Source organism: Vigna unguiculata, chromosome 7, assembly GCF_004118075.2.
Source record: "Vigna unguiculata cultivar IT97K-499-35 chromosome 7, ASM411807v1, whole genome shotgun sequence".
Taxonomy (NCBI): domain Eukaryota; kingdom Viridiplantae; phylum Streptophyta; class Magnoliopsida; order Fabales; family Fabaceae; genus Vigna; species Vigna unguiculata.
In genome coordinates, this window is record NC_040285.1 from 38,529,559 (window position 1) to 38,554,923 (window position 25,365).

The 25,365-nt window shown below is 30.6% G+C and overlaps 2 protein-coding genes across 2 annotated transcripts; both read left to right on the forward strand.

Annotated features, from left to right (window-relative positions):
* Positions 1 to 4,323: 4,323 nt before the first annotated feature.
* Positions 4,324 to 7,196, forward strand: LOC114189555 (caffeoylshikimate esterase-like). The gene is made up of 8 exons (XM_028078150.1): positions 4,324 to 4,648; positions 4,797 to 4,826; positions 4,916 to 5,045; positions 5,582 to 5,728; positions 5,824 to 5,954; positions 6,161 to 6,298; positions 6,500 to 6,598; positions 6,708 to 7,196. Exons 1-8 carry the CDS (start codon positions 4,361 to 4,363, stop codon positions 6,915 to 6,917), a joined length of 1,173 nt encoding a protein of 390 aa, XP_027933951.1. The 5' UTR covers positions 4,324 to 4,360; the 3' UTR covers positions 6,918 to 7,196.
* Positions 7,197 to 8,428: 1,232 nt separating this feature from the next.
* Positions 8,429 to 13,114, forward strand: LOC114192261 (IST1 homolog). Its single transcript, XM_028081922.1, has 6 exons — positions 8,429 to 8,585; positions 9,075 to 9,207; positions 9,307 to 9,410; positions 11,061 to 11,232; positions 11,336 to 11,476; positions 12,449 to 13,114. Exons 1-6 carry the CDS (start codon positions 8,536 to 8,538, stop codon positions 12,821 to 12,823), a joined length of 975 nt encoding a protein of 324 aa, XP_027937723.1. The 5' UTR covers positions 8,429 to 8,535; the 3' UTR covers positions 12,824 to 13,114.
* Positions 13,115 to 25,365: the final 12,251 nt, after the last annotated feature.

The following is a 25,365-nucleotide window of genomic DNA, read 5'->3' on the forward strand; positions in this document are numbered from 1 at the left end:
ATTATTTACATTATTAATTTTAATTATTTTGTTTTTCCATAATCAAAAGAATAAATAGAAGTGAAATCACTGTAATAATTTCAGAGACATTGTCTTTGGACAAAATACAGTGAACATAAAATTAGATAAGTGAATTAAAACTAAGTGTATATTTTAACGCTAAACCACATGCGGTAAAAATTAAATAATAAAATGGTAATTTGGTAATTGTAAATTTGATCATGTTACTCTTTGAATTTCACTATAAATAATGTAATTGAATTTTCAGTTAATTTTTTTAATCATCTCCTTCCATTATCTTAGATCACTTTCAAAAAAATACGTTTCACAGTCTAATCATCACATTCCATTTTTGTGTGAATAATACATCCATACAAAAACAAATTGTTAAAAGTAATCATTATAATCACTATAAACTATTATACATTATTTAAATAATAATATATTACAGTAACATAATTAATTGAAACACGGCAAACATTATATTAAAACGACTATTTTAAGGTAAAAATGTTGATTTGCTGGTGAAACTAAATAAAAGTATCAAAAATAAATTTAAAATTTAATTTAGTTATATAAAACTAATCAATAATGTGAAACTTTGCACTATAAATTTGTTTTATTTCAAAATAATTTTAATAATTGTATATATATTTCGAACTTAGAACTAAACATCAATGATTTGACAAATGATATATAATAATAAAATATGTATTGTAGATTTATTTTATTTTTATTTTTAATTGTTAATCAGTGTGATAACATCAACACAAAGTTAAATAAATTAAAACAAAAGTTAAAATAATATATAATGATAAAAAAAATATTATTGGAAGCTTTTTTGATGAAAAAAAAAAGTTGCTATGCGTGATGTCTATTCAGTCGTATGTGATAGGTTCAAAATATCTAAAACAGATGCCAAAGTTGATTAGATAAGAATGAATAAGAGTAGTGTTTAACTGAGATGGCCCAATAGACATTGGTTGGTAGCATTTATTGGTGAATTGATTCATGTTGAAACATATTTATTGGATGGTGCGGACATAAACCTCGTCGGCCCAATAAGCTAATAAGTAGCATTAAAGGATATAGTTTAGACTTTATTAAACAATATTCAACACAAAAACAAAGGGATTAGCAGACACTATTATTCAATAATTCATAATTAATGAACAACCATATGAGTTGGTGAACCGACGTACGGGGAAGAGGCTCATTAAAGTGACCATGAGAGGATCAATTTTTATTAAATTTATTTTTAGGACTAGTTTGGACTAAATGTCAATACAAAATAAATATTGAAATGAACAAAATTATAAACAATTTTAAAAATTAATGGTAATATAGAACAACACAAAATTAAAAGATATAATAAATTAAGATTGTTTTAACTACTTTCAACTTTGAAAATTTTCCTCGTAAATCATTCATAGTGAATTTGGGTATTTGTTATTCCATCCATATATGTTACTACAGTATCCAAACAAACAGATAAAGAAATGGGTAAACTATAGCAAGTGTTCATCTGAAGAAAAAAAATGAAAGAAAAGAAAAACATAATAAATGTTTATTTTTATACCGTTTAATATAATTTTTTATTTTAATGTTAATTCAAATATTATCATAAAATATGTTTAAAACGTCAAATAAATTTAATAAAATTTGATAAAAAGGATTTAATACACACATTTATAAAAATAAATGACTAAATTAGTATAACGTTTTGAAAAGGAATTAATTTCAAAATTCACTTAAACTTAAGAAAAAAAACATATTTAACCCTTAAAACAATTTGGATCATTTGAGCAATTCTATCAAAATTAATGAAAACTCTAATAACTATATACAACCATAAGTTAAAGAAATAAATAAGTGAGGTTGCTTTTCCTATAGGTAGTTGTCTATTAAACGACTAAATATATGTTAAATACAAAGTATCTTCAGTACACTTAGTTTTGTCAATTGAATTTCTTTATTAGAACAAAATCATAAGGAATAATACCTTAAGAAGATGGAAACGCCTTTTCACATTATATTTTAACATTATTAATATAAGTGTAATTTTTCCTAGTTTTTACAAATAAATTTGTTTTTTTAATTAATTGTAAATGGTTCTATTTAACTTGAGATGATTACACTTATCTTCGATTGCTGTTGTATTAGTAGATATAAGAAAGAGAATAAAAAGTTAATATTACTGGGAGATGGTGCAAACAATACATATACTTTTGTGATCAGTGTGGTGGGATATAAAATTGTGGTAAAAAAATGGATGAAACAAAAGAGTAGGAGAAAAATATACACACCCCTCTCTTGTCACACACACCTTTGACTTGTTCCCTTGGTCATTTCATTCCCGTAATCACAACAGAAACTTTCACAGTAAAACAACCGACATATTACTGATAATACATAAAGTGTAACATTAATTTCTCACATCAAAACACGATCATAATTGTGATAATCACTCATAATTGTGAAGTTGTTTCTCAATAAGTCAATGATTGCATAGTTTTAAATTTGCTAATGGTTATCAGCTATCAATAATGAAGTCAAGGAAAAAATAACTCTATTTGATGCAAAAATTAATGAGAAAAGAAGAGTCATATACAACGTTTAAAATTTTGAATTTTGAATTTTTCATTTTAGGGGAAGACATCAAACTTTAATCAGAACAAGTAAAACTACATAATTTTAATGACTTTACATAATCATTCATTAGTGTTTTATGAATAAGTGTTTAATTACCTATTATACTATGAAATGTAAATCAAGAAACGGAACTCTTTGATATTTTTCTGTGTGTTTGATTCAGGTTGAATAATTGATTCCGGATAAATTAATTCTCTAACAAAAATTAAAAATTAATTGTTTTTCATTTAACATAATTTTTTTATCTTAATTAATTTTAAAAATTAAACACGTATCGATTCTATATTAAAATATCAATTCTAATCGATTTTACTTCAATTTAATACAAAATCAAACATACACTCGGTCAACTCTGCCTCAAATTTTACCGGAAATTTATATCTCACAAATAGTTAATAGGAGTTTTAGTGTAAAAGGCTAAAAATCAATAAACTAAAAGTTATCAAACCTTTAGGAATGAAAAAAAAATTCGAGAATGGGAAATTAAATTTTAACATATGGATGAATAATGAAGAAATGAGAAATGTTTTTTTGTGAACGAAGTTAGGAATGAAGAATGCATATGATTATTTTTTTTAACTTTTGAATATGATATGAACACGGTAACATGGTTTAGTCGGTAACATGGTTAGTCAAGGTGTAGAAGCTATATAGATAGGCTCAGTCAGCTCTTCCTCAAGCAGAAGTTAAGTAAAAAAAAAACACTTAAACAAACATAACTAAATTTAAAACTATTAAAATAATTAAAAAAATTGACTGTTAATAAATATATCAGTAATAACTTTTTTCCAGTGTTACTTCTTTTATCAATTTGATTTGAACATAAAAAAAATAAGATTTAAATCCAAACTAGTAAATTATTGTATAATCATTATGTCCTTCATCTTAATACAATTTTTTTTTTAAGTATTATCTTTTTTCAAAAAAGAAATTATTGTTAACATATGTCACTCGTTTTTTTTTTTTAAAAAAATTTACTAACGAGTCTTTTGAAAAATTCATTGAGACATTTTCAGCTATTTGAACTAATCCATTTAAAGGATGAACATTAATTTCAGTCAAAAATCTTAAAACAAAATTATGATTTATATATAAAACCATAAACATTTTAAAATGAATAATTGAGAATTAAATCCATCATATTTACTTTCTTATTAAAATTTATTAATTTATGTATGCTATAATATTTGACATTTTATTTCTCGAATATTCTTTTTTTTTTATGTTAAAAAGTGTGCAATGAATTGTAAACTTTGAAAATAGAATTGGTAGTAACTTTGATCTTAAAAATTTGTATTTTGTTAATTACATCTGAATACAATAAAAATATATTTTAGCTCGTTTAAATTAAATCATTCCAAAATAATTTAAATGATTAAATTTAGTTAAAAATATATTTAAGTTAGTTTAAATTAAATCATTCCAAATGATTTTACAGAGTTTCTTACTTTGAATAAATTCAATACAAACATTTCTTGATGAAAAAGATACTTAAGTAAAAAAATAAATTTTAAGAAAAAATCACAAACAAGTGTTAGAGAAATTAACTTATACATAAATTAACCATTATTTTTCTCTAAAAGAAATTATTCGAACGTATTTTTATGGAAAAGGCATATTTTTTCTAATTAAAAGTAGTAAAACTTTGAAGTCAACGCTGATTAAAAACACTTTTGTCGTCTTGGCATATCGCACTAAGCAAGAAATCATGGAGATGTCCGAGGCACTCCGATTTCGATCACACGGCTTCTCCCTCTTCCCACGGGCACCCATCTCTTCAACACAGCACCCTCACAATTTGGTACCCATTTCACAAAAATTCAGTTCAAACACAACGCTGTCGGTGACAACAGCGAAGAAAAAGTCAAGCATCGAAGGTGTGAGCGAAGAGTTGACCGCCATCGCCTCTCTGAACCTTGACTTCGCGCCCTCGCGGAGACGGGTTCGTTCAGCTTTCACCGAGGTGCAGCAGAAGCTGGACCATTTCTTGTTCAAGGTTAGTTCTTACTTACCAATTTGTCACCTTTGCAATAAAGCTTTGGTTTCTGCGGTTTCATCTTTCAGATTTTTGCCTTGTTAAAGAATCACTCATTCATTTTGATGTGTCAATCTCTTCCCCTGTTTATCTTGGGTTGGCAAATTAGGCTGCTCCTGCAGGGATCAGAACCGAGGAAGTAAGCTTTTTCTGTTTTTGGCAAACAATCTCTATGTTCTTTTGTTCGTTTGGTGAAAAATATGATAAATTTGGTTGCTTGTTTATTAGTGGTACGAAAGGAACTCAAGGGGATTGGAAATTTTCTGCAAAAGCTGGTTACCTGAATCTGGCGTTCCACTCAAGGCTGCTTTGTGTTTCTGTCATGGATATGGCAGCACTTGCACTTTTTTCTTTGAAGGTGGTTTGTCATAATTGCATGCCTTAAACCCTAAGATATGTTTTTATTCAGTGTAATGATAAAATAATTGTCATTTAGTTTCTCATTTAATACTATGAGTTTTAGTCTTTAGTTGAGGCAAGTGATGTATTATGATCAATGTAACTCGTCTCATCTGGTGGGAGAAGTGAGTAAAGCTTTTGTTGTTGTTCTTGTACACTTGTACTGTAGTTGAGTGTCTGTTTTACTTCTAGATTTTGTCCTGTTAAAATTTATGAGTTTTGCATTGAGCCCTTTAAATAGACAAATTAAACAAAATATTAACAGAGACTGTACAGGGAAGAAAAATATTCACGAGGACTAAATTACAACTTCTTATTAAAAACGGGAAACAAAATAGAAAAGTCGTGAGTTAGAGTGGTAAAGCATACAATTGACCCTAATTTCATTTAGACAAGTAGCTAATTTGCCCTCTGTAGTATGTTGTACAATCAATTTTTTATCAAAGCTAAAAACTTGCCAAATTGAACAGAGGGAGCATTTGAATTTTTATTCAGGTATTGCCAAAAGAATAGCTGCTTCTGGGTATGGTGTTTATGCTATGGATTATCCAGGTTTTGGTCTATCTGATGGATTACACGGTTATATACCAGATTTTGATGATTTGGTTGATGACGTTATAGAACATTATTCAAAAATCAAAGGTAAGATTTTTTGCATCCATGATGTCATATTAATCACTATAGTAATTTGTAATCTTTCATATGGGAAAATGCATGCATTATATTTCAATTGACAGATAGACCTGAGGTGAGTGGGTTGCCTCGATATATTATGGGGCAGTCTATGGGTGGAGCAATTGCTCTTAAGGTACATTTGAAGGAACCAAACACTTGGGATGGAGTAATCCTTGTTGCACCAATGTGTAAAGTAAGCACATTCCTCTGTGTTGCAGTTGATGTCACTGACTTCATTATTATAATTTTCATGTCTTTGTCATATTATGAATTCTCTAGTTTTAGAGCATTGAACTGTTTTATTCATAGGATTCCAAAATCATCTGAAGAATAGCCTTTCTTGGGAATATTCGAATATGTATCTGATAAACCCTGATTTATTCTTGTTTTGGTGCCAAGATCGCAGAGGGTATGCTACCGTCAAGTGCAGTTTTGAAGGTATTAAGCATTCTGTCTAAAGTGATGCCAAAGGCAAAGCTGTTCCCGCACAAAGATATATCTGAGCTAACTTTCCGAGAACCTCGCAAGAGAAAAGTGGTTGGTAATTTTGTGAACCCTTAAATGTTCCATGCACCCTTGCCTTAATTCTTATATAGTGATTTCAAGTGCATGAACTGATCCACAGTATCTTCTATCATTGATTGTTGTGAACTTTGAAAAAACTTGATGCAGAACTAGTCCCTGAAAGTTTGCACAACTGTACAAACTAATTATAGGACTTTATTCTTTCCTTTATAGGCAGGTTACAATGTTATTTCTTATGATGATCCAACACGATTGAAAACTGGCATGGAGCTTCTAAGTGCCACTCAAGAAATCGAGTCACAATTACACAAGGTGGTTAGTTTTTGCTTTTTCTCCTCTGGTTATCTGTGATTTTTGCATGCAGTAACTGTCATATAAATATAAATTGAGAGAACATTTATATGTATTGAGAGTAATGCAGGTTTCAGCTCCCTTATTGATTCTTCATGGAGCAGCAGATAAGGTGACAGATCCATTAGTGAGTGAATTTCTTTATGAGAAAGCTTCTAGCAAGGATAAGACACTGAAGATCTATGAAGGAGGTTACCACGGCATCTTGGAAGGGGAACCTGATGACAGAATTTTTGCTGTCCATAATGACATTATCTCATGGCTTGATTCTAGGTGCTAACTTGAATGAGGGTTATACTTCATATTTTAGTCATATTTTTTATCTTAGTGAAAATGTAACCTTCACAAAATTTATCTCACAGGAATGGCACCTCTGTTGCTTCTTATTATGGTAGCTATATGTACATGTCAATTAGGCTTTCTACCTCATCAGAGGCTCATTTATGAATTTAATGTTATAGTTCGCTCATTGGCTCTTCAAACCAGGTGTAATACATTATTCCCTTTCTAGAGAGTTGTTTGTGAGATTATTTGTGAATACAGTGTGATTTTCTTTTTACACTGTTAATATGGAATACCTATCTATTTTGTTGACGATTAATCTCCAGAGGAGAATTGAGTTGCCATCTTTAATAAAGTTTTCCTTAAAAAAAAAAGAATTGAGAGATTGTGGAGATAAATAAAAATCGAGAAAAACCCAACAAACAAGAATTATAAAGTCATTTGCGGAATCAGACCAGTAAAATATCTATTCTTCTAGTAATTAATTGATAAATAGAAAATAAAACGAAAAATTAATAATATATTAAAACATGTTTGAATAAATTTCTTCTCAAAAAAAAAAGAAAAAAGGAATTAATCTTCATATCATAATATTTAAATTAGAAACAGTCTTCGAAAAACACTTTTATAAATTAATTTATATTTAAGCTAATTTTTATATATAATTTTTTTTTCTATTATTCTAATGTGGAAATCTTTATTGTGGAGTTCATCCAATAAACTATTTTCTTAACACCTACTTAAATTACATATTTTGTCATGATATATATATTTTTAATTTATTAAATTAGTATTTATGCTTAATTAATATTAATGTTCCTAATAAATTGGAATATTTTTAATTACGTTTCTATTAAATATTTAGTCAAATTATTAAAAGATGTGACATTTTTAATATGACATTTTGTAGATTGATGACAAGAAAAAAATGTCACGTCTTTAATCACAGAATTAACTGCAGGAACTTAATTAAAATATTGAAATAGATAATTTTTTAATAAAAATTTCATTAAAAGTATTTAAATTTATTGAAAATATAAAATTTAATTAATCTTTAATATTTATTTGAAAAGAATGAAAATAAATAAGTAGTGTGTGTACAAAAATAGATAGCACAAGACATGTTATATGGAAGAATTTTTTAAATAAATTTTTCTTGAAGAAGAAAAAAAAATATGATGGAATACAAAATTCTTGCGGATGGATATTACTAAACAATGGTTTTGTGCAAATTAACATTTGCTGTATCATTAATGGTTCAGTTTTTATAACATTCATAAATAATACGAGATAATTTAAGAATAGAACTTTTAAATACTTTTATTTTAATTTAAGTATATTTTTTTTAAATTTTACATTATTTATAATTTTATCTTTTATCTAACTTTTAAGTTTATGTATATATTATTAGAAATAAAAAATAGAATAGAAAATTATATGAATATTTTATTAAAATGAATAATAATTATTATCTTTCAACCTTAAACAAAAGATGAGAAGAAACCGATGCAATAATAGTATGGATGAGACGAGAAACATATATGAAGGGCAGAGACATCTTCTGTTTTCTTTGGTCTCACCCTCGCACTTGCAGTGGCGTCTAAGAAACAGGCACCATGTCACTTCTTAACCAGCTTTTCAACAGAGGCGTTTTTGGAACTCGATGGTGATTTCCCATTGCTTATAAGATTTAACTTTTCTGATTCTCATAACTATACATGATTTAGGTTTTGGGTGTTTCTGTGTCTCTGGATGTTACGTTTCTCAATTCAGTCTCGGTCAATTTCTTTTTTTCTTTTCATACGCTTGCTCAAATTGTAATTGAAGTGTTTATTGTGTCAAATTCAATTTCAGTTTTGACTCCTTAGGGTTTGTTTACTTTCTTGAAACATGTAATGTAAGATAGTGAGGTATATTCAATGTGTATAGCCAGATTTTGGGTTGTTGGGGGAAACTGAACTATTCTGATAAAAGAGCATGGATCCTTGGTTGATGCATGTATCTAAGACTGTCCTTCGTGCGATTGTGATTGTTCGAAAGGTTACTTTGCACTTTGGATTTTGATGAATGTTCAATTGGTTGTTCTCTGAACTATCTATCTATTGCGAAGTACACCAGTGACCATTCGGCTTTTCCTTGTTTTTTCATCTTGTAGCAAAACATGCCTCAACCTCGCAATTTCACGCATTAAGCTGCTACAGAACAAAAGAGATGTGCAACTGAAACAAATGTGCAAGGAGATAAGCCAATTCTTGCAGGCTGGCCAAGAGGCAATTGCTAGAATCCGGGTAATCCTTCAAGGGTTGGTTAATAGTTGTTAGTTTCTGTCTGGATCTTTTCTCCCTGTGTTGTGACATGCCTTTTGTAAAATGTGCTGATTTAAATAGGTGGAGCATATTATACGAGAACAAAATATATGGGCTGCATATGAAATATTGGAGTTGTTCTGTGAATTTGTTCTTGCGCGTGTACCTATAATTGAGAACCAGAGGTAAGTCCGCGGGTCATATTAGTCCGCGGGTCATATTAGTACTTATTGGCACACCGCATACTGTCATGCTGTGTATTTTCTCTATGGTTAACGGGCATGAATTTTAGTACTCGTTCAAATCAGATTGTGATTTCCATGCTATTTTTCACAAATGTGAAATTGGTCAATCTTTTTGGATCTTTCTGCTTCACTAAAATTTACTAGTGATATGCTTTTCTCGATACTTGAGAAATCAGAAACAGGGAAAGTATGTGTACACTATTGGCAGTTTTTTGGTGAATGTAACAGTGAAAAATATATTAGATGGCCTCTATTGTCAGTTGAAACCCAAGTATTTATGATTTCATCGTTTTTGAATCTTCAAGGGGCGTAAAATATATATTTTTGAACATAGTATTAGAATCTTACGATTTGCAATTTGAATCACAATTGTATGACTTTGATATGATTTGGCTATTGGCATAAAGAGATGAAGCTGGGGGATGACTAAGAATATTATCAATTACAATACATGGATGAATTAATGCAGTTCCATATCACCAATACAAAAGAAAAGAAACTAAAGGAGTACTACTAAACACATCCTTTTTAATTAATCTGATATTTTAGTTTCATTCTTCTAAAACAAGGGTTCTGCATTGTGACTCACTCATTATATCTATCGTATTTGGCTGTACCCTTACTGCTTTAAGTCTTGTAAAATATAGGTTTCAAACACTCAGCTATAGCTCGTGATTCTGTTGTGTGGGACTTTAGGTCCCTTTTTAGTTTAAAATTATTGTATTTAGGACTACCCATTATTTGAATGATGTATTTCTAGTTATTCTTTGTTATGTCACCAAACTTTACAATTTCATACAGTTTATGAATCAATCAAATAAATAACAATAAAAACATATTTCACCAGGTGAGGTTGGCTACTTGGATTACAAAATGCCATTCTGTTTGTTTTAAATAAATCTTTTATAATATTGTTTACCATGAGATCCCTGCTGACCATTTTCTCCAATGTCCTCCTCGGTCTCTTGCTTTTCATGGGGCTAAAAACTGTATAGTGTACTCTCCTCACTGGTGCTTTCAGTGACTTTTGTGAATCTACTCTCTTCACTTGCACGATTTATGAATCATGATTCAAAAATTAGCATAACAATTTGCAATGTGAATTGTGATTCAATGACCTTGTTTCTGAACTTAAATGGGGTAAAATGTATGGTTTTAAACTTGGTTCAGCAAAATTGCTTTTTTTTATATAACATTAGGTAGGAATAGTGTACTTTGCCTATACTTGATAACTTTTTATATTTGTCTGTGTTGTGTCTGTATATTGACCCTTTGCATACTGAAATATGTGACACTTTAATGTGATGTCTGAACTTTGAAATGAGACATGTTACTTCAAGTTTATTTACGGCAACTATTAGCAACTAAATAAATAAATGATTCTACTAGAATTTATTGATCTTCCATGCGTTGAATACTTTTATTTCTCTTTCAACTATAGTGAGTTTTATATACATTACACCAAATCACTTTCATGACAGAGAATATTCATTTTCATAACTGAATTGAGTTTTCAAACAGTTGCACCTTATAAAATTTAAAGCAAATTATTTTTAGTCAATCTTGAAGCCTTCCTTCTCCACATGATAGGGAGTGCCCCTCGGAATTGCGAGAAGCCATTGCAAGTATAATTTTTGCTGCCCCTAGATGTTCAGATGTACCAGACTTGTTGCACATCAAGAACTTGTTTACCACTAAATATGGGAAAGAATTTGTCTCTGCAGTATCGGAACTTCGTCCTGATTCAGGCGTAAACCGCACGGTAATATATCTTAATTGCTGCTTCTGAGTAGCATACTGTTACAGCTTCTAAACAATTGCATACTATCATTAGTCCATCTGTTCATCTGATATGATTTTTTCAGATCATTGAAAAGCTTTCAGTAACTGCTCCATCTGGAGAGGTAAAACTCAAGGTCTTGAGGGAGATTGCTGAAGAATACAATATAGCGTGGGATTCTTCTAAAACTGAGGCTGAATTTAGGAAAAATCATGAAGATCTTCTGGTAATTTTATCAGTAGATGCTTGTTTCTTCCTTCATTCTTTTACATTAAAATTATTATCTACTACTAGATTCAGAACATGTCATTGACAGTAGATAGCATCTGTCTCACTAATGAGTTCTCACTTGTCTAGCTATAATGGTCTCCTACCATCTTTGCCGCTGACACTGACCCCATAAATTACTGAGAGTTTAATCCTAATCTCAGGGTACTTTGGTCTTCGTGTGATAGTTCTTCTATGAGCATTGGGAAGTGACTCTAGCTATTGAGGGTATTTGTCTTAAATCTCCTCACATATCTTCTGTATATGTCATAGATATTCTACAAAGTTTAGGTTGTTTGTCGATTGTCTAACACAACCATCTCCTTTAATACGGGCTGGGGACCATGTAAAGAATAGCAACAAGGATCCAAGTGGGCAGGTTTATAAGTTAGATATTCCGTGAATGCAGGAGATCTCGAGGTTATCTGTTTTTCATCAATTTTTCAAATATTAATGTGTCTATTTTGTTCCAGTTTCCTTGAATTTTCAAATGTAGCTTGTTTAATGGTGAGTTTGGTGATTTCCTTGTCATAGACATGTTGCAGGACTAAAATTGTTTGCAGGGAGGGTCCATTTATTATTAGTGGTATTAATAATTTCAGTTATTTAGTCAAATGGTTCTCACTGCTTAACTCTGTCAGTCAATCAATTTGGCTCTACAGCGCCTTAGAGTTCCTTTGAGTTATATACGACTCAAATATACACGTTTATCTTAGCACTTGACATTTAGAAGCCTGTTTCTAGACAAGGGAAATCCAAATCTTGCATTCACTGACCTACGTATTATTTATAGATTTAAACCAAGTGTTGTGAACTAATATTCCAAGATTTTTGAAGCCATTATACTTTGTTGCCTACTTCTTTACTGTGGTGTCCGGAATTTACTCATCTTTTCTTAATTGTTATCATGATTTTCTCGTGTTACCTATAGGGAGGAGCGAAGCAAGTTAGTGCTGGAGCTACGCTTTCTCATACAGCCAGCAGAAATGGTTCTAATAATTCAACATCTCGTACTACGGAACCTTCTAACAAGTCTGTGCCTGATAGACAAGAATATAAACAACTTGAAGCTCCCAGCCTTTCTAACAATAATTTTTCATTGAATATTAATGAAATTGAACAGTCACACAAAAATAATGATGTTCCCGCTGGAGATGCTAAAAGTGAGACAAGATTTCAATCTTCTGATGTACTGGAGAAGGCGCGTGCTGCCATTGCTTCTGCAGATCGTGCATCAGCAGCTGCTCGTGCTGCTACTGCGTTAGTCCAGAGTAGTTTTGGATCATTGAAGCTGGAAGGTAAATAAATCTTCAGTGATCGTAATAGCGGAAAAGAAACGTTATGAACTAAATGCAAAAGGAGAAAGTTATGTTCTTTATATTACGGAGGTGACAGCTTCATACGGTAGTTTCAAGTAATAAGAATTGTGCGGTATGCATTGTATATTCTTAATTTCGTATATGTGTATCATTGTAACTTAACGAAATACTGAAGGGTGTAAACTTCTCTAAATCTGTCATTATTCTTGCTACAGTGAATAATTTATGTCCATTTTCAAAATTGTTATAAATATCATCTCAGGCATTTTTTTGTTGCAGTTTTCAACTCAACCCGACATGTGCAAGTGTGATGAGAGCTTCATGTGCGATTATATTTGACAGGATAGATATTTTTATTGACAACCATTGATTGTTATTATTTGAAGATGTGTGGGACAAAATGAGCAGTCCGGTTATATTCCAGCGTGGCTGTAATTTTTAATTCCAGCTGGTCTTATGGTGGGCTATTTTGGTTCACTTAAATTAATACAGAAATAATTTTTAATTAAAATTTTGAAAAGTAAATTATTTAATTTTTGAAATCAAGTCACAGTAATGAAATCAATTTTAGTTTTATAAATAATTAATTTAATATATTAATTATATCATATGTATATGTTTTAAAAAATAACATTATTTTTTAAAAAGTTTAGTAATGTAATTTTTATTTTTAAAGATGATCTGAGATATGGTTAGGTTGAAATCTATTTGAATTTCAGGTTAAGTAGGCAAGTTCAAATTATTTTGTAAGTTAGATTATATAATTTTTTTCTATCTAGTCCAGCTTGAGTTTTGGGCTTTTTGCCCAGGTCCGTTTTAATCGTATTTGTATGTTTGTTTCAAGGGTATTTCTTCTTGTACCTATATATTTTTACTGCACCTCCATATGTAAAAGGAAAAGATGCTTGTCATCTCCTTCTATGTTTTCTTTTGGTCACGCATTTTCTACCTCTCACTTTCTTCATTTGTAAGAGGTCAAAGATATCACACTGCATTTTGACGGAAGCCCTTTTAATTTTCAACAAAACTGTGTAATTCAGATTTTTTTATGCAAAAAATGACTTGTGAATTATGCAATCCGAAAGATAGTCACAAATTACACAATTCACAAGACATTTTTAGATTACACAATTCAGAAGTTTTTTTATGAAAGAAATAGCTTTTTGATTGTTCAATTTTAAAGTTTTTTTTCAAAAAAGTATTTTTAGATTATGTAATTTGAAAATAAAAATGAACTTTTGATTTATACGATCTACATGTTAAAAATGACTTTTTCATTGTAATTTAAAAATAAAAAATAAGTTTAAGATCGTACAATTTGGAAGTAACAAAAGTATGAGGTGTAAAAATAAATTCACATGTTTTACTTATGGTCCGCGGGTTATAGGTTGTCTTTTCTGTTGTCGTATTGGGTGAGCTAGCCCAATATTGTAAGATAAGCCCAAACAGTCTAAAGTGGAACTGAATAAAGTAGTCTTTTTATGCTTGGTTTGAATGAAAGTTGAAAAAACAGAAGATCAAATTCACAAAAGTCTTGTCTCTTCTAGAAATTGAAATTCTAAAGTTTCCCCGAAGAGGCTTTTAAACAGAGCACAACTGAAAAAAAAATAGTAAGAAGTCTATAATAATGTAAAATAAATTATACTGTTATGAAAAAACATATATTTTGATAACTTTAACGGTAATTATTTTTAAAATCATAACTTTAACAGTGCTTTGTGATTAGATGATCCCGCAAAATAAAATTGTTTTACAATGACGTTCCTATTAAATTCTACTACTCATAACAGATGAAGAGATATTACATTAAAGTCGTACTTAGCATACAAATTTGTTATCCTGAGTAGAGGAAAATAAATGGAATTGAAAAGAAGAAGAAAGTTGTTAAGAGAGTTAATAGAAAAGTAAGAGAGACAAAGATGATGAAGTATTAGAGTGGGGAGCATAATTGGTTATAAGGGCACCAAAAGAGGTGGTGGCAGGGCTAGAGAGGAAGTGAGTCAGAAGAACCAAAACATTCTTGTTGGCACTCCCAAACACCAAACACCAAACACCAAACACCACTAAGCTAGGCTAGGTGAGTAGTGACCACACACAGAGGCAGACTAAAGAGTGAACCCTCAGGCTGAACCCTAAGGCCCCTAGGTTTCACATAACACCCTTATAGCTCTACCCCTTTACACGCTATTACATCCCTTCTTTTTTTTCTACCTAGAGATTTTTCTCAGACAACAGATTTTTAGTTTTGTATTGTATCGTAATACACACACTGAGTGCATAATCACACACTTCTCAACCCCACCCACCCCTCTCTCATGCAACTCCATTCTTCTAGTCTCAGTCACAAAAGACACACAGTACCTATGCATGAAACTTCAGCAAACAGTTCTGTGAGAGCCACACTCACCGTACATTTATTCACCAGTGTCATCAGAATGAGAGAGAAACTCCGTGTTTGTGTGTGACAAAGATGTAACGTAGGTTTGCAGGGGGAAATAATAAGGACATAAGTGAAGAAGACCCAATAGTAAAGAAATTTTGGTGGAGTTGGTGGGGATGCTATCTCTTCACTGACCTTTTAAGAAGGGGCCTCCCAACCCCAAACACATTCTATGCATCTTCATATCTTTTCATTCATTTATGTTGCTTCATCATCCGTGGTCCCTTTTGCTTAAATCTCTCTTTTCATCTTCCAAACTGTTAACTTCAATCTAATGCTACATTAATTCTGCATCTGAAATTCTGGTATTTGTTTATCACTGTTAAAAATTAAATATCAAATCTGGGATGAAAAGAAAGAAGGAAGTTGAAGGTGTTAGAACTGTCAATAGTCAAATTCTAAATCAGGGACTGCATGCATGGTATTATGATATATCTATCCATAGGCATGAGGGTGAGAATGAGGAGGGAGAAAATTCAACTGACATTGACCTAAAGAAAGAACTCACATTGATTTTGCTGATGAATTGAAGAGTCCTTTTCCTCTTTAATTTCGTTTAACAGTCCACATTTTTCCATTGGTCGGTTTTAGATCTGCCCCTTGTTCCATTCTTTTGTCTTCAGCATTTTTCTGCATGCAATTCCTTTACAACCTTTTGTTTTCTCTTTTTAGACCATGCCTGGTAAAATTACATTAATTCAGATAACCTTTAATCAAACTATCATTATTTATATATAATAAACAAAACATTTTCAATATGCAGCATGCTTCATTCTGCTATTTGAATCATTATTGCTTTGCATCTTTCCAATTTGTCCATATATAATGTTGTTATTTATAGATACATATGTATTTTTTATTTTGTTTGAACTAATAAAATCACGATCACTGTCGTATATATAGTTTTGAAGAAATAAATAGATACATTAATGAAGTTTGAAAAAACAAATAGAACATATTGAGTCATTTGGAATTACGCAGTAACATTCTGATATTTGTTTTCGCACACTTTTTATTGTTTTCATACATCATATTTGATAAAAAAAAAAAGAATGACGTGCAAGTAACCTTGAGCAATCAGACCTAAATAAACAAATAATGCAACTGTACGATGACAGTGTAATGTATATCTTGGTGGAGTCGTACAATCAGATCATGATATATTTTCGGGATTGTGTAATTAGGCATGACTGGTTCTGTTGTTCAAATCGTTTGAGGGGAGTTCGAGTCGAATTTAAATGCACACGTATATATTCTGAAAAACAATCTTATTTTATTTTATATTTTATGATTTTATTGTACATATAATATCATTATAATAAAAATAACTTTAGATAATATTAAAGGAGACTACGGAGGTAAAAATGTGTTGTAAACATAACAAAGATAACACTTTTTTTAGAGGATGGACTAGTTCATAAAAATGTAGTTTAAAATACATTAAAAATTAAAGTTTTTATATTAAAAATATTTCTTCCTTCTTTTTTTAATTGAAAATGCAAAATCAAGTTTCAAAAACGTGAAAATTTGAATTTCTTCCCTATCTTTGTTTCTAAATTGAAAATGCTAAGAGCTCACAGTGCTGAAAATATGAAATTTTAAAAAACACGTACACCAAAATCGTTAACTGTTATGAGAATTTTAAGCAACGATTTTAAAATTGTTATCGTACAAAACCATTGTCTATTACCTACAGTTACGTTCATACACCTAAAAAACTGTTGGATAAACTTTAGCCCATATTTTTTATGGTTTAAGTTACAATAGTATATATATATATATATATATATATATATATATATATATATATATATATATATATATAATGTACAAATTAAACAAGATTAAATTGAATCATGAAAGATTCCTCACCTTTTCCTTTAATGATAAAAATTTACACTTAAGCTAAAATAAAAGAAGGAAAATGATATTTTAACCCACTTTTTTTTGACCCACTTTTAATTTATCACTCTCATCACCCTTAAATCTTCTATTTTAATTTTTTGTAGTGATGTGATATGATGATCTATGGGTGATGAGAGTAGGTTAAAAATGAGTAAAAAAGTGAGTTAAACCATCATTATCCATAAAAAAACAGGTTGCTTTAGTCCAAGCAACTAACTTTTTGTTTCTCCTTTGAAGTGTTTTTTTGTTTCTCCAACTGATAATTTTTCGCATATCGCTTAAAGCACATTAGTAGTTGTTTTAAACGACTACTAATGTGCTTAGAGTGACACTAGTATCATTTAAGCATTCATATATGTTCTTGGAATGTGTTTTATACTTTAAGGAAGACGTTCTTGTCTTGCTTTGAATGACGCTATGCTTCATTGAAGTAATTATCACATGAAGTGACTTTCTCACAGTTTAAGTGGGATTCTTTACTGCATTACTATCACTACCGAATTGAAATATTTTATCACAAATATTTTGTAATATCTGGTTTTTCGGACAATATTATTTTCTGTTATATATATGGATTCTAATAATTATTATTTTTGTGAAAGAATTTTCCGTATTTTTAACGTTTATACTTTGCTGTTTGGTATCTGGGTGTAGTGCGTCTCATGGTATGCACACACAATGCTTCTTGCTGTGTCTTGCCTCTATGATGGTTTTTGTGATCTTTTTGTTGGTCTTTTGTTGTCGCAGTCTTCATGCCAAGCTTACATATGCACAGGTTCTGTATTTATTGTTTTTACTGATAAAAAGAAGAAGATATTTCTATCATTACAATTGTTTTTTTTTCACTAATGATAATCTATGACTCTTTCAATTTTTAAAATATTTTAATAAACTATTTTGATTGAAGAAATTCACTCTAGCTACCTCTTTTTTATCGTATTTCAGTACGTTCTATAGCCAACTTTATAAACAAATTATCATTTAACCAATTTTTATTTAGTAAACAGTTAGTTATATTGCTTATTTTTATATATTTAAATTTTGTAAATAAATATGATAAAAACTATCAAACAAATATTTATTTAAATTTTTACCCAAACTAATAAAACATCTGGACTTGCATTGAAAAGAGAGAACCATATTTCAAAAAATAAACCAAACTAAACTATACCACTGAGAACTGACAGATATACAGTGGGGCAGCATAAAACTTTGTCTCTGTGCACTGCATTCAACATATGTACGTGAATTTACATATCTTCTGGTTTTGCACAAAAAAAAAATTGTTGCTTTGAACTTTGAACTGAATTCTAATTTTACACTTCCATGGTTTATTTGATGGACCTAAAATTTGTTGGAATAAACAAAAGTGTCATCATTTTTACATTATCGTTTTAGAAGTACTTCTGAATCTATCTAGATTTTTTTTTAAGTTATATATGCCATTTCAGCCAAACTTATTATTATTTAAGGTGTTTGATGACCACTTCAGAGAATTTTTTATTTCAATGATCACTTTTTTTATCATAATATTCAAATATATGATTTTATTTAAGAGATGGAGTTATATACCGTTCTGGTTAACGACATGATGATTCAACAGGGGGACAAAGTAGAGGGAAATCATTTTTCATTTTCTCTTTTACATTTTAGCTATCAATTTAACATTTTTAAATCAGTTTGGTTTGTTGATTCCCAGTTAACCTTCATTCACGCGTCAGTGTTAAAAGAAAAATGGTGATATTACACCATCCCTTAATTTATCAGAAAGGCCATACAAACACAGACATAGTGAACATATACAGCATTGAATTCCCAAAATGCACTCCTTTCTTAAAATTACTGAACAGTTCATTCAGAGAATTGCGTACCCTAATTTGAAGAGGCGCGAATAGTAATGCACGTCAGTTCACTACAGCATAGAAATGCGTACCCTAATTTTGTTGAGAAGAATTAAACCCTAATTTTGTAGAATTATACCAATTCAAAGAAGCAGATAAGAAATGTTAATTAGTATAATAGGAATAAATAAAAGAATTATGGTAGGTTGTAGTGGGGCAAGGTTGGTAGAATAAGAGTGAACAGTTGGAAAACGTAGTCATAGTGATAGTGGAAGTGTGGTAAAATGCAGTACAATGTTTGGACCAGATGATATGATATGAGAGAGAGAGAGAGAGAGAAGAAAGGTTTCAGAGTGTTGATGATGAGATGAAGTATGCAATGGAAAGACAGAGAGAGGCCCCAGGGTATAGAGGTTGAGTCATTTATGAGTTACTCGCATTGCATGCATGCCTCTGTGTCTGCATGTTTTTATCTTCTCGGGCTTCCGACAACTGAAGACAGTGTTGTGATGAGTGAGTGTGTTCATGCAGTGAAACTCCGTGATATAAGCAAGGGAAAAAGGATCATGCGTAGGGCTTGATGGCTCTTCTTTTTCTGTTTTGGGAAAGTTGGTTCCATTCTATTATGGTCCACCATTGCAATTTTGCGAGGTACGTACATATATACGTGCTGTGATGTGCTGCATCTGCATGCGTCCACCATGGGAACTCTGCTATACACTATTATTGCCTGCATGAACATCAATGCAATGGAAACTGTCTTCTCTTCTCAGACAGGCACACTGTTCTGTGCCATCCATCTTTGTTTGCCCGGCCCAACCTTCCACTCTTACAACATTTGCCAAGTGTCATTGCCTTTCAATGTTCAATCACAAACACACAACACTAACTTCTTCTTTCGTTTCCTTTATCAACCACTTCATCAAAATTTTTCCTGTAAGAATCAACCCAAAAATATACTCAAACCTCATCTCTCTATCATCCTCATTACCACCGACAACTTAATATATATAATACACCTTCTTGCAGGTACTACTGTTAAAACGACAAAATTTTTATACAGTACCATATGCAGTAATCATATTCTTCATTAACAGTACCTAGGTATAATTTATATCATAACTAATATGTGATCGTTTCTAGGGAGCTTTTTTCATCGACAATTAACTTCCCATTCGTTTTTTATATATTAGAAACCATCAAAAGAATTTATTGAAGCATTGCTTTTCATTCGCTTTTCTATCTAGAAATAATAGAATTGGATGGATTAACAAAAGTTGGACTGTAATTCTTTTCGTCGCATATTTTGTTATTGTGAAAAAAGACAAAATAGTTTTATTTAAATTTATCTTATGAGACATAACATATATATTACTCACTCGCAGTTCCCATTACACTACAAAATAAATAGTGATATATAATAAAGACTTCGATTGATGTAAATTTTGTACGATAAAAATATTTCAGCTTTCACATGTAAATTATGTCTATTAATAAATGGCATTTTTGGTTATGAAATTATATAAACAGAGAAATTATTATTAAATATTTTTGACTAATTGATGAAGAAAATATTGTTTTAGTGTAGTTTTGAAATGAGGGAGATTGAGTATTACATATTGGTTATTGGTTATCAAATATGTGTAATCAAGTGTACGTTGGTTAAAAAAAGTTATGTATTTTTGTTCTTGGCGAATAGGCACTCTGTTCCTCCAAGAAACTGTAGGTTAATGGCATATGTAGTGAAATGTCTAAAGCTAGATGCTAAATAAAATAGTGTAGTTGAAGAGAAAAATTGGAACACCAAATATAATTGTCCTTTTCATGATAGTTATAAGTTGTGCTTTTTCGTCACAACGAAGCATAATTCAAAAAACATACCCCAGTGATAGTTCCTTTAGGTTCTTGGTTTAGACAGAGAGAGAGAGGGAGAGAGAATGGTTTAACTTTTTTCTTAACTAATTATAAGATGCATTGGCTGGAAGCAATATTATCAGAAGTTTGAGATTGTGCTGTAGTATTCTATCAGTATTCATACCATGCCTTCTGATAGTTGTGTTTGCCGTGGAGGCTGATGAAGATTTCAAAGATATGAAAAGAACGTCTCATAAGATTTTATAACAATATATATTCTGGCACTTTCATCGATAACATTACAGATATAACGATAAAAACCTATAGTTTTTTACAGTTTTATGATTTGCATGCCCATATATCAGCTGGCTAAACAAAAAAAAAAAATTAATATAACAACATGAGGTAAAACTGATGGCTGAACAGTGCGATGAGCATATAAGAAAATACAAATTAAAGACATTGGAAATTGGCTGTGGTAGACATTATCTAAAGAAGAATGTTGATAGACCAATACATACATAAACACTTGCGAGAACTAAAACATATTTGCAGACACCCGTTGACAGAACACGATGCAAAGCATAATTAGACAAATTATTTTGTGGAGGATCGCTGTCAAGACATGATACGTTACATCGGCCATACTACAATTGCTATATATAGTGTTTGATTTACAATTGGACAGCTGTGATGGATGAATACAAGTTAGGTTTTTTTTTTTGACTTATAAATGTACTGATCATTTTATATTACAGGTACACTATATTATGAAAACTTTTTATATTTGTATACGGGTTGGAACACCGCTAGTGTTCTAAAATATATACATAAAAAAAAATGGTTCAACATTTCAAACACTTTCAACACTTCTGGATTGATTACCTAGCATGTGAACATAAAAATCTATTATTTTATCTATCTTATTGTTAGTTAGGAAACAACTATTGCAAAGAAGAGTTTCAAAGAAGAACATGAAAATTAAAAAAAAAAACAAAATAAATAATTAGTTTCAATTGACAGTAAGGATATAATTCAATTGATTTTTCATTTTTATGCAATATTGATAGTTCTAACCTATTCAATAAATAATGTAAACATATCATATATATATATATATATATATATATATATATATATATATAAATCAACAAACTTGTTAAGCAAAGTGACGATCTTTTGTCAAATACATAATTTTTCCAATTTTTTTACGCAATTTGGTATTGATATGAAGCCACTATAATCAATCTAATGGCAGAAACATTAGTTTTAATAATATTGTGTATAAGGAAAGTGACGATCATTTGCCAAATACATATTTTTTCTATTTTTTTACGCAATTTTTTACTAATGGGAGAAATTTTAGATTTAATATAATTATGTAAAAGATTTTATTTTCTAATATAGTCATGCAAGAAAAATACATTTTTTTTAATCAATATGGAATATGGAATAATTTGACAATGAAATTACGAATCTAATACAAGTTTTAAAAAAAATTATAACCACTAAGACATGCTAACGTGAGATCATTTCAATACGAAAAGAAAAAGTTGTATCAACTGTTGGAAATAGTTCAAGTGTGAGTCAAAGTCCCACATTGGATAGAAAAGACAAAGTTAAACATTATATAAGAATAAAGACCCATAACATTGTCTTAAAGTTTTGAAGTTAAAATGGTGTCTAAGGTCTTATATGTATAAGACTAATGCCATAAATCATATAGAACCACAATCTCTCAATGACCCTGATTATAACCATAACCCATATGACATAAAATATATATAAATCCATCATCAACATACCACAATTTTATTATAATCAAACTCAAACCGTGCCACTTTGACACGATTACTTTATATTGAAGTATAGTAATGTTTTTTTTTTTTTTTTGTATAACTTCTTCAAATTAAAGTTATGACACGTTTTGACGACTTAATTCAAGTTATATTTTTTTTAAAAACTGCACTAGACCAGTAATTTCAATGTTAAACTGTTCTATATATTAGTAAAAAAACTGGAAAAATACAAAACAGTCAATTCATGGAGGAGGCATTGGAAATTGCAGAATACCTTCAATTACATAAAATAGAAACCAGGCTAATCAAAATCCCTATTCATTCAATTCAAACAAAGCTAAACTTCTCCTCGAGAAAGTAGTATCCCAAACAAACTACACCATCTCTTTTATACACTTAATCTGAACTATATAGTCTTTGCTTACCAAAGAGCATACGCGCTGCTACCAAATAGAAACCTTCTCTTTAGTATGAAGTCACCTGTGTCATCGATGCTTTAGGTTCTATACTAATAAGGATGTTGGTATTTTTTGACATCGTTGGTGAAATTATTGTAAACATTAAAAGGAAAAATGTAGATGGAGCAGATTGCAGAAACAACCTGTAACCCTCAGTATCGGTTTCATTTCCTAGTGCACCCATCTCAACTAAATGCTGAAGGACCCTGAATCGAGTTTCTGTATGAACTTTTCCCTAACATCTTCGGTATTTACCTCTGGCAATAATGAACTATGTTCTTCCATGCCTATATAATATATGATATATTCAATTTTTGGCTTTTTGTAGACATGCAATAACACTTTATGTAGGTTTCCAAGTGATGCTCCAAGCAGCTATGTATATAGCACCACTCTATCGTACACTAGGTATCCAAGATACCAGTGAATTTAAGATTTCCCTCGTAACAAATGCCTCGGTCGTTCTTTGAGTGTAAAGAAAAAATTGTTTAACCTGTTTTTCTCTCCCAAAACTAAAACTGACAACTGTGTGTGCTTCGAAAGCATTCTTCTTGAAAGAATTTCTTGAAATTAAAAACCTAAAATCGTCTAATTTGAGTGATTTAAGAATGCGAAGAACTTGAAAGCGTAACCGAGAAGGTTCAAAACGAACTGGATGAAACCAAGTCAATTGAGGTTTGGCCGGGTAGAATGAATACCCTAGAGATTAGAAATAAACAAATATGCTTTGGGAGATTAAATAAAAAGCTTTTGTTTCTTTTGTGATGAGCAGAGACAAGGACTAGTTAGTGTGCAACATTAACGAAGGAGATAATTAAGACACAACGAGAGAAAGCATGGTGTTAGGGACAGAAAAAATTACTGTGAAAGCTGCTATAAAAGGGATATGGATCTGCGTTATTATTATTATTTGGGGTGGGGCTGCTGGGTGGGGCTTACAAAGCAAGCATCTTCATGATTTTTAATTATCCACAGCTTCTGAACATTAATTGGAAACAACTAAGAGGAGAGTGCAGTTTCCTCTTCTTTATAAAGATGGAGAAATATCATTGAAGTATCGAAGAAGATGAAGAACTAGGATACCAATTAATTCACACTAAAGCCATTCAGCATCTTTAAACATTCTCTCATTTATGCAACGTACGGTCAGTCGGTAAATCTGAGTCAAGCGGGTTTATGTTCATCAACTTTTCCTGCGGCTGTTCTTTTTCTTTTCTTTTTCCATTATATTCCTTTGAATACATTAAGGATACATTTATACACAGTGTTTCAGAAATTAATAAATTTTAAAAAATTATTAAGAATCGCAGCATGAACGTATTACAAATTATGGTAAAAATAATATAGGAATAACTAACTACACGTATTTATAAATTTTAAAAGTTGAATGAATACGAAAAAATATATTTGTTAAAAGTGTTCTCTCTTGTTTTCTTTTCTGCAGGTAAGATATATGGGCCTGCAATACTGTCTTTCTCACGCCGTTTCAGTATTTAGCAGCATAACATGCAACTTTTTTAGTGTAGTTCTGGCCCTATATATCACCAAGATCCACAGCACATTAATGCTCTTCTCTCTCTCACTCTGATCCCGAGAGGCATTAAAGTTTGAAGAGTACATTAGACTGACTAGGATCATTACAGGGGGAGAAATAAATAAAGGTGATTGAGAGATGAAAAGGAAAACCAACATGAGTTGGTTTTCTTATATATAATATAAGAATTTTTGTAACGGGGGAACGCATATACTACATACATGTATATATACTATGGTAGGTTTCTGGTAAAGCCACATAAAATATAGAGAATGTGTGTGATAACTATGAAGAAAAGATGTTTGGATTCTCTGTTGAAAAGGGAATGTGGTAGAACGAAGGTAGTTTTACTGGGGATCAGTGTTTCAGCATCAAAGAAAAAAATTGATCTCTAGTACTGTCTTTTATCAGTGTGTGAATATCTTTTGTCAAAGACTATAGATTATGAGTATGGCAATTTGATAATGTCTTTTATCAGTGTACTGTTTGTTTGTGCAAAAACAAAAGTACTCAGATGAAAAAGTAGGGGGACCCGGAGAGACTCAGTGACTTGTGAGCCAAAGCCTGTATTTATAGTGTACGACTTCCCATTTTTCCTTTTCCATTCTTGTTTGTGCTTTTCTGGGTTTTCCAAACCCTCTTTTAAATTAAATTAATACATTTATATCATTCTTCAAATTCAATTCATATACCACTTC

Excerpts from the sequence above, each read along its gene's own strand:
- LOC114189555 (XM_028078150.1), top strand. The coding sequence starts at position 4,361 with ATGGAGATGTCCGAGGCACTCCGATTTCGATCACACGGCTTCTCCCTC. Across the intron at positions 5,046-5,581 it reads TTGCACTTTTTTCTTTGAAG|GTATTGCCAAAAGAATAGCT; the intron begins GTGGTTTGTCAT and ends ATTTTTATTCAG. Across the intron at positions 6,299-6,499 it reads AACCTCGCAAGAGAAAAGTG|GCAGGTTACAATGTTATTTC; the intron begins GTTGGTAATTTT and ends TTTCCTTTATAG.
- LOC114192261 (XM_028081922.1), top strand. The coding sequence starts at position 8,536 with ATGTCACTTCTTAACCAGCTTTTCAACAGAGGCGTTTTTGGAACTCGA. Across the intron at positions 8,586-9,074 it reads GGCGTTTTTGGAACTCGATG|CAAAACATGCCTCAACCTCG; the intron begins GTGATTTCCCAT and ends TTCATCTTGTAG. Across the intron at positions 11,233-11,335 it reads ATTCAGGCGTAAACCGCACG|ATCATTGAAAAGCTTTCAGT; the intron begins GTAATATATCTT and ends TGATTTTTTCAG.